Source organism: Populus trichocarpa, chromosome 15 (genome assembly GCF_000002775.5).
Source record: "Populus trichocarpa isolate Nisqually-1 chromosome 15, P.trichocarpa_v4.1, whole genome shotgun sequence".
NCBI lineage: Eukaryota > Viridiplantae > Streptophyta > Magnoliopsida > Malpighiales > Salicaceae > Populus > Populus trichocarpa.
Genome location: NC_037299.2, coordinates 10,037,205 through 10,047,654, shown reverse-complemented (window position 1 = coordinate 10,047,654; position 10,450 = coordinate 10,037,205). Strand labels below are relative to the sequence as shown.

Genomic DNA, 10,450 nt, shown 5'->3' with positions numbered 1-10,450 from the left:
TTTTCATATTATCGGTCACAAGCTCAACAGCAAATTGCAACAATCATGCTATAAATTCTTCCCGACAAAAAAATCCAGAAACTCAACTCTGTCCACTGGAGAAGCCACATGTCTGTATATCATGCCTCAATAACTGCCTTTAATTCATGAGGCCAAACGTGTTCCTCAAATATATGCCTTCCTGTAATAATTGAATGCTCCTATTATTATTTTTATTATACATACAATCTTTCAAACAAACATTGCTTAAAAAATATCATATTCCTATTAAAAATTATTTTTTTTTGTGAACTTCGTCATTTTTTCACAATAATAATAATAATAATAATAACTACGTACTCTAATAAAATTTGATTAAATTAAATCCTTTATAAATCTTTAACTAAACTAGCTTTTCAAAATAATTAAACTTCAAGAATTTGTCTCAAGAATATTGTTGGATTTAACAAACAAAGAAAGTTTAATTTATTTTCCCAATAATAAATAAAAATAGATTTATTTAACTAAAAATGATTAATAGTTAAATCTAAATATTATATCAAGTAAAAAATTATAAATTATAAAAAATAAAACAGGTATGTATGCAGAGCAATATAAAAAAATTAAACTAGCTTGACAATAAAAGATATTAAGTACTTAAAATTATTAACAAAATAAATCACACTTGTTGAAGACTAGATTACAGGATACAATAAAAAGAGACGATTGTTGCAAGAGTTGTATTCTTTGTTCTCAAGAGAAATTCTTGCAAATTGCTTTGCAAGATTCAATAATTAATTATAGTACTTAGTGTTTATATATTTCAACACCAAACCTAAGCAAACTTTTTTTTTAAAAAAAATCATTTTCTTTCTACATAGAATAACCACAAATGATTAAAGTAAAGGAAGATAATTCATAATTTTTTTTTTATTTTTTATAAAACAATAAAAGCATTTATATATAAACCTTCAAAAAAGGAAAAAGAAAAAGAAAAAGAAGAGGAAATAGAGGAAGAAACATCAGGAGCTGTTATCGGTCAAATAAGTAAGGTAGCCACTTTTGGAATAATTCCTCCTACTGCGCAACACAGTACACTGGTTTCCTGGACACACTGCGCAACACTGTCATCGGTCTTATATGTCAGTCTTCGTGCCCTCGTATCCATGGCACACTGGTTTCCTGGACACACTGCGCAACACTGTCATCGGTCTTATATGTCAGTCTTCGTGCCCTCGTATCCATGGCACACTGGTTTCCTGGACACACTGCGCAACACTGTCATCGGTCTTATATGGCAGTCTGTGCCCTCGTATCCAGGGCACACTGGTTTACTGACGCTGCGGCTACTCATCAGTGACTCCTCGCGTAATTCGCATAACTCATTTGAAACATTCTGTTGTTTGTGAGATGTGGATTGAACAAACATTATATGTATATATATAAAACTTAGTATGCATTGTACTCATATAAAATAGATATTATTAACAAATCAATAAACCATATAGCTAAATTTTTGTGGTCACATCCATAAAATATTATTTATTGTATTTTTTTTTGTGCTTATTTTGTTTTTTTTTCCTTTTAATTTAACATTTCAATAATCTAATTTTTTTATTTTATCTTTTCATATTAAATTGTTATACAATATATGATTTGTATTTTTTAAATTTTTTTATGTTGGGTTATATACTGATTTTATGGATTAATTTTATTTTTTTACGATTTTAACCTTCAACTTTCAATTTATGTTGGGTTTTATACTGATTTTATGCATCAAATTAAATGAATGTTTTGATTTTTTTCTAAAAATAAAATATAAATTTATTTAGGATGCATATGTAATTGCTAACCTATCGAATGGATACATCCACCTATATTGGATAAGGCCTCCAACTTTTGCCTCAAATGGTAAATGTATGGATAGATGCTCCATTAAGTCAAAAAAATAATGAAGAGAATATCATCTCAAGTTTGTAGATCGTTTAGATGATATTTGTTTCAAATCTCTCTATATATTGACTATGTAACTTGTTAGAGTATATATCTCTGAAGAAGTGATTGATCTCCACAAATGCATTTCATATCCCCTTTGTTAATAAATCCTGATAATTTGTTAATAAATCTTGATAAGTAAGTGAAATGAGTTTTTATATAAACACGTGACAATCATAACTCTTCATTCTATATAATCTGCAATACTTTAAATTCACCAATCTGGATATGTTTAAAGCATGTTCAATTGAAAAAGGCAGACTCTTAAGACATTGGTTGACAAATAACTGTGCATTATTGTCTAAAACGAAGTTGGCTTTGAGTTTTGCGACTTGTGACTCATCATAAACTAACTCTATATTTTTACGGTGATAAAAAAAAAGGTATATCCATTTTAAACTTGATGTTGTCCTTTATCTTCTCTTTCACTTCCATAACAATGCTAAAAATATTTTCAAACACGTTATTTTTAATATGCATGGCATCAAGATTATAGTGAAGGAAATTGATCTTTAAATAAGGAAGCTCCCGGAAAATACTTCACTTCACCTAATTATGGGTCACACCAAAACCAAAAAACTTCTGCTTACCAAATTAAAAACCAAATACAATGTCATCATACTTTGACACCACATCATACAATTCTTCATCTCACGGTACCGGCGTTGCAATATCCCTTTCAACTATATCAACAAAGAAGTCCTTTATGTTCTTTCTATACTTGTAATCACTTGGTAAGAACCGCCAATGACAATCAAGAAAAGACATTTTACCATTATTTGTTTAGGTGAATGACTTATTATTTTCCATATAGTATAGACATGTTAATTTTCCATTCGTACTTCAACCAGAAACCATTCCATATGTAAAAATCATTGATAGTCCACATCAAAATTGTCTTCATTTAAAAATTCTGTTTACTCAAGACATCATAAGTCAAAGTCCCAGATAACCAAAACTGCTTCAACCCATTAATCAACGATCGAAGACATATATCTATATTCTAACCCAAACTGGACTAGTTATGACCGTTGATAAAAACATGAACTTTTGCCTCATACACATTTATGGTAGCAAGTTGGAAACCACGAGTATCATCGAACAATAAGAACAAGGAGCATCAAATGACCTGAATGGATTGAATTCGTTTGTACATAACCTAAGATATATATTATTTAATTCCATTGAAAACTAAGGATGCACCATATTAAAATTTTTCCAGGATTCACTATCGAAATGGTGCACCATGACTTCATCAATTGCATAATATGAATGATGCTATGTTATGTGTATAATATTCTTTAGAGACATGTTATGTGATAAAGAAATATCTAAGTTTTCTATGTGAACCAAAAGTCCTTCCCTTGCCAACTTTGAGTTTATAACGAGCAAGCCCATAGGTTCTGCACTCGGTCAAATTTGCATTTTTAAGACAGTATAACATGCACAAGTTTGGACACATGTCAATTTTCTAGTATCCTAGGCCAATGAGTTTCATAATGGATTTAGCAGCATAAAAGTTCATTTTTAACCTATTCCCTTCAAATAAATTTTTCTTGTCCGTTTAACAATTCTATCATAACTGACCTCACTTAGCCCATAATCTAACTTGATGGTGAACACTTGTGCAATGATCGATAATTTACTATGATTTATGCTCTCATCCCATAATGGTTCGTCAGAGTCTTTCAAGAGATAAAAAAAACTTAGCCACATTTGCATTTGGTTTTTCATTACGATTGAACATTCACCTACATAACCTTCATTAATTCTCATCGCATCCGTAACCATATTCTGATAAGGATTACTATTGACATCTACAACTTCATGCACGTTGCTAGAACTAGAAGTTGACCCAACCATCCTTTTTACCAATGTCTCGTAAGGAAAATATGGTTCTCCATATGCAAACCAACACAAGTATTTTTCCATGAATTCTTTTTGTAGAAGATGCATCGTTACAACATCTAGATTGATAAAGTTTTTATTTTTACATCTCTTACATGGACATCTAATGCTGTAACAATTAATATTTCTCGAATTAGATAGTACGTAATTAATAAAACCCTCAACTCTATTACAATAATTCATCTTGTGCAACCATTTGGGTGAAACTCGATATATACAAGAATGATCATCTATTACTTATATCAAACTTATATAGAATATTGTTGACAACATGCATTAATTAATTATGTGAACTAAATAAATTAGCTAATATTAGTTTAACTCAAACTTATTCAATATATTTTAATAGTATCCTTAAATTATTATCATTTTTCTACAAAAACTCAAATTCCTCCACATTTATTGAAATTCTTAACTTAACAATAAAAATGATAAAATATGAAATACACCATTTAAATAAGCAATTATTTATTTTATTACAAAACAACTAAGTCAAAAAATAAAAATAAATTTAATCAAATTACAAACAGATACAAATTTTTAAAATTCCTAACAAACCCTAACAAGTACAAATCATACATTTATAAAACAAATCTCCATGAAAAAAAGTTATAAAACAAGTAAACATACAAACAAACTACATATACTAAATCAAAATGACAAAAAAAAATATTTAACATTTTTAAAATGAGTTTAAAAAAAAGAGGTAATTTTGCTTACATAATTTCCAACTAAATGACTAGGCCAGCTAGTAGGAGAAACTTTTCAACTTTTTTTCTTTTTCAGGATCACATAAACTGAGCGAGTAGCTACTGATCTTTTGTTGTTTTTTGCAGAAAACATAGAAGAAGAAGAAGAAATGAGGATGGTAGAGAAGGGGGTTATTTGTCAGGTTATAACTTAAAAACTATCGAAGGATTCACTGATGAATATTAGCGATGAGTTTATTACATCAGTAATACCGTTTGTAAGAATGACACGTTATTTTTTTTTATTTTTTTTTCATACCTTCCTTTTTCACTGTAACTCTCTCAGTAGACATTGAAAGAAAATCTTTATCGATTTATACCTAAGGACATGGCGAGAAAATATTTTGTTGGTAAAGTTTATCACAATTTACTAATATAATTGTTTTTGTCAGTATTTATGTTTGTATTTATCAATTTTCTGGTAGTAAATCTTCTCGAGGTAAAGAAAAAAATAATTATCCTGCTTTTTACTAAAATAATCAATATGCTATCACAATAAAAAAAAATCAACAACTTTGTTTTTTCATCTCAACAATAACCAAATTTTATGCATAAAGATTAAGTTTATTTTTAATAAACTAGTTATCGGGAGCGGAGCCTTCAAGGGAATGAAGAGGGCTACTGCCCGCTATATATATATATTTTTTTTATATAGAAATCACTGATATATCCTATGGAAGCTAATGTTATGATGGCTTCCTCAAAATTATCCAAATAATTGATTGGCTACTTAAATATGCTAAAAATTAGGTAATAATCCTACAAAGGAAATACCATAACAGCCAAATAGTTCTTTTCTTTAAAATTTATATTTTTCTTATGAAAATCTAGATACAAGTCCTTAAACAAAACCATCCATTTCCTTTATCCAGTTCTTTATTTTCCAACCTTCACATTAATTAATCATTCTCTCTTATTTCCATTTACGCAAGAAATCTAGAAAACTTTACAAGGAAAGCATTAGAGAAGAAAGAAAATTTGAGAAAATATTATTTACTTTTAATTCTTCAATATATCTATATAGAATCAAATTATGAGGTATGGAGTAGATAGATGTTGCAATATAACCAATGAAAAGCTAGTTATGAAAATCAAGTGAAATTTGTTTGTCAATATAATCAAATTTGAAAAATGTTTAGAACTTCATATAGAACTAGATTTATAGAATCTTTTGATTAAATTTAAAAGCGATCCAATATTTAAATTAAAAGTTATAATTTTTTTATTAGATTATATATTTGATGGGTTTAGATTTTTTTACGGATTTTATCTTGTTCGAAAAAACATCTACAACAAGATCCATTTAGTAATTTTATAATGTGGTTTTTCAAAACTCAAAATAGGATATAGAAATGAGCGAGCAAGCCACATAAAAGGATAACATTGATAAATAAATATTCAATAAATTAATAACATTGATTAAATGATATTTTTGTTCGTTCTCAAATTAAATTTAAAGTTTAAATAATATTTTTATTAAATAATATATTGATTAATTAATAAATTTTCATGTTCTCAAAAGTATTAATTTATAGAATTTTAATTGTATATAAAAGCTTAATATTTTTATTTTTTTTAATAGAAGGCATAATACATATGGGGGATGTCATGTATGTGACCTCACCTGCTTGCAAGTTTCACGCACCTTCCTTCGAACCCACTCTTAGTTTTCTATAAAAAAAAATATAGGAGTAAAGAAAGCCATAATTAATTATTATTTTGATCAAGAAGATGAGTTCTCCACTATAATAATAACAAGTTCATGCATGCATCGTTTTGGGAATTAATTAGTGAAATACTATGAATAAACGCGTATGATAATGATAGAGGTTTGAGATCTTATTGGATTCTGTACACATACAACGTTGGAATTCTGGAAAAGCAGGTGTGTTTTGCAACAGGACTCTCGTTCAATGACTTCTCCCTGCTGCTTAAAAGTGCGTCTTCATACAAAGTATGAATAATTATTACCAGTTGAACTTCGATGCAGAAACATAGACTCTTTAAAAAAGCCACCATCAACGTGCTCAAGAAATAATAATAATAATAAGTGCAATTTGTTGGAATAAATTAATTATCATAAACATATATAATTGATAATTCACAGAGAAGAACATATCATATCTCATAACCTACAAGACATACAAAACCTTTGGACATTATCCGATTAGGTTGTGAATGGATTTACTATCCATATCATCTTTTGAGTTTAAACTAAACGGGAAAAAAAAAGGAGAAAAAAAAAAAAAACTTCTTACAATAAACTAAATTTGACTTTATTTACTCTACGGCCTACGCAAATAACCTAATCTATGCTCACAAATTTTCAGTTAATTTCATAAAAAAAACAGAGAGAATAATTTAAGAATTGAAACCACGATATAATCATGAAACCCCAGGTACAAAAAATGGTCGGTGAAGGCTAAAGTCTTCGGTCGAAGAGGGTACATGTCAAGAGTCAAGGGTCAGCAACTGTTGATCAAGGGACTCTACAATAACATGGGAAATCAGCCCTGGTTAGATTAGATTCCCAAGTGTTTCCATTGTTTTTTATTATCCTTTTTCTTTTTCTCATCATGGACCCACTTTCTATTCCTTTGACAATAGACAGATTACGTTACTTTCCATTCCTTTGACAATTGACAAACGATGTTTCCAGTGTCGTTTCCGCCAATTCATTCAATTATAACGTGAATGAATGAATGAATCTCCGTCCCGTGTCTCTCTCTATATATATCTGGTGCATGAACTTGTAACCATTTGAATTCAAAGCTAGTCTATTGCATCCTATCAATTTTCTTCCATCTTTCTTTCTTTCTTTCTTTGCTTTCAAGCATTTGCCGGGCGTCAGGGTTTTGGTGGTGCAAAACGAAGGAAGGGAAATAATTACTTACTTTTTTCTTTGGAGAGTCAAGATGGAGAAGAGCAACAGTGAGACATCCAAGCTTGATAGGAAAACAGTGGAGAAAAATCGGAGGGTTCACATGAAAGATTTATGCTTCAAGCTTGCTTCTCTAGTTCCTCATCATTTTTTCAAACCCTCCAAGGTATTTTTCGTGTATGTGTGTTTGTTAAGAAGTTAGGTATGCTATAAATTCATGGGATCATATTATTTTCTTCTTGTCCAAGTAAAATATGTTTAGTTTTTGAAGGTGTTAAAAGATGTATGTGGACTAGTAAACTTTTTTACAAATGCATTGGTTTAAAGTAGTAATTACAGGAGAGATTACTTGCAAGAACCCTAACACCAAATGATAATTAAAAAACTGTCGGCATTTTAGCTGTCAGTAATCAGAACACCTATTTCATTTAATCATGGGAAGAAAAAAAGATTAGATGAGAAGCTGAGGGCCTCAGGTTCTCTAGCTCCCATTTGCGGATGAAAATACAGATTATGACAGTGCTTAACTAGCAGATTTTTAGAGTTTTCTGTGGTCATGCTCTCTCTGGTTTTCTTATCCATTTGAACTCGTGAAATAAAGGAAACTAGCCAGTACAGTACTATGTGCTGTTTTTCATAACTAATTCAAAGAAAATATAAATCTGCTGTCGATAATTTATGTGCACATCTTTTTTCTCTTAATCATAATAATCAGGAAAACAACCGACGATTCGATATTGAATCTGAGACCAGAAAAGCACGTACGTGTTAGCCAATCTTGCATCCAACAGCTAGAATCTGAGACCAGGAAAGCACGTACGCGTTAGCCAATCTTCCGTCTAACAGCTAGCCAGAAGCTGGCAACCCCTAACTAGTGATATTGACTGATCGTATAAAGTAATCCCAAGAAAGCAGACATCTTTTTCCCTCACTAAAAAGCAAACCATGCATGTCTGTTGCATTTATTATCTGTCATTAGATATAGTTCAGGCATGAAGATTTTTCAAAATTCATGGTGAAATCTGAATGAACATTGGATCATACTTGGGCATATCACTGATGTTTGTGTAAGATTCTAGTAATTGAAAGAATAATTATTTCTTGGTTACTCTTTTATGCATTTCCACATGGCAACGGATGCAGTGCCTACAAAGTACAGGTTGTAACTAGTAATAATGATTTAACCTTAACTAGTTTCTTACCCATATTTTTAATCAGGATTCCAGCCAAGCCATGTGCATAATTTTACCATGGTGTAGAAATCAGCTGTAAGCTAATTAGATAAGCTTGGATTCTAAAATTGTTTTTGAGTATATTGCTAATTATAATTTGTAATTGTTGTGCTTGAATCACTTCTTGATTAACGTATTAGTGATGTTCATTATCAAGATCCATATATAATTAAATACTAATAACTTTGATTTGACATCCTAAATTACTGATTGTTTTTTTTCTTATGTTAGGATATGCTATCTCAACAAGATCAACTTGAGCTTGCTGCCTGCTATATAAAACAAATGAGAGAAAGAGTAGAGAAGCTGAAGAGGGTGAAGGAACAAGCAATCACAACAATTCAAACAAGCAGGAGTGGCATGACTAGTATGATGATTGGCTTGAGATTGCCGGTGATTGAACTAAGAGATTTTGGGTCGAGCATAGAAGTGGTGTTGGTTAGTGGGCTGAACAAGAACTTCATGTTTTATGAAGTTATTACTGTTCTTAGCGATGAAGGAGCTGAAGTTGTCAGCGCTAGCTATTCAACTGTGGGTGATAAGGTTTTCCACACTATTCATGCACAGGTGATTATTAAATGCAACTCTCTATCCAAATTTAATTATTCTAACCACATTTTTCTGCAGGTACAAATTGTATGTATAAATATCTCTATATGCAAACTAAAGTGTTATTTACTTGGTAAATGTATTAGGTTAGAATTTCCAGAGTTGGTGTGGAGACTTCAAGAGTGTGGGAAAGATTGCAAGAACTGATTTCCTAAGAGTTTGTAAATGGGAGGGTAAAACGGCAACTAAAAAATGAAGAGCTCCATCAAGCTGGTGAGATGTTTAAAAATATTATGTGAATTTCCTCTCAGTGATGGGAAATATGTGAGATATTTTGTACTCAAGGGTGTGATAAAATAAAAGAGAATTGTTGTAACCAGCATTACATCAAACCGATAGGTGTACTGGAGCCCTAGGCCATTTCATACCTTGAACTCCTTGGAAATTTAATATTTCAATGCAATGCAATTATTATGTTTGATACATATGGTTAGTGCATAATCAAAAGATTAAGCAAATGAATTAACTTGTTATAGTATATAACTAGATAATTGATCTGTGCACAATGCAGATCGAGTTATATTTTTCTAACATAAAAAAAAATGATATTTAGGTAACATCAATGCCTTTTAAAAAACAAGAAAAATCGAAGAATCATATTATTGATTTGATTGATTTCAATAAACTTAATTAGTTTAATAATATAATTTAAAAAAGCATTAACAACAAACAAGGTAAACAAAAATAAATGGTAATAATTAACTATAAAAACAAGTTGTTAATATCATACTCGGAAGAACAAAAAAGAAAAGCTCAATGGAGACTTGTCGTTACTCCATCGTAGACATCATCCCACTATTAGAAAGTGCTCGATCACCGAGAGGGTTTTAACACCACTGTGAAAAATTGCACGACGCCACCAAAAGAGATTATATACGCCGTTAGAGCAACGACCTAGAAAGCAAATTCAATAAAATATCATGAAGTGAGCATCTCATATTTATATTTAATCAATTGATTTAATTCAATTAAAAAATAAAATTTCTTAAAAATAAGCTAAATTTAACAAATAACATTAAATAAAAAAAAACCTAAGATAATCTGAGTCATTTTCAATATTAGTGAAAAATCCTATATATATATATATAAAAGTAACA

General features: G+C 30.1%; 1 protein-coding gene across 2 annotated transcripts; it reads left to right on the top strand.

Moving 5' to 3' along the window:
* The first annotated feature begins 7,327 nt into the window (after positions 1–7,327).
* On the top strand, positions 7,328–9,778 carry LOC7453762 (transcription factor bHLH162). Of its 2 annotated transcripts, none has more exons than XM_052447431.1 (3): positions 7,328–7,678; positions 8,976–9,311; positions 9,445–9,778. In XM_052447431.1, the coding sequence occupies exons 1-3, from the start codon at positions 7,547–7,549 to the stop codon at positions 9,547–9,549; spliced, it is 573 nt and encodes a 190-aa protein (XP_052303391.1). In that variant the 5' UTR covers positions 7,328–7,546; the 3' UTR covers positions 9,550–9,778. The 2 variants fall into 2 exon arrangements, with proteins under 2 accessions (XP_052303391.1, XP_002322161.1); XM_002322125.4 differs by having other exon boundaries at positions 7,341–7,678; positions 9,440–9,778.
* Positions 9,779–10,450: the final 672 nt, after the last annotated feature.

Bases quoted from the DNA above. Each gene is read 5' to 3' on its own strand.
- LOC7453762 (XM_052447431.1), top strand. From the start codon at position 7,547: ATGGAGAAGAGCAACAGTGAGACATCCAAGCTTGATAGGAAAACAGTG. The intron at 7,679-8,975 runs GTATTTTTCGTG...TTCTTATGTTAG, and splicing joins ATTTTTTCAAACCCTCCAAG to GATATGCTATCTCAACAAGA. The intron at 9,312-9,444 runs GTGATTATTAAA...GTATTAGGTTAG, and splicing joins TCCACACTATTCATGCACAG to AATTTCCAGAGTTGGTGTGG.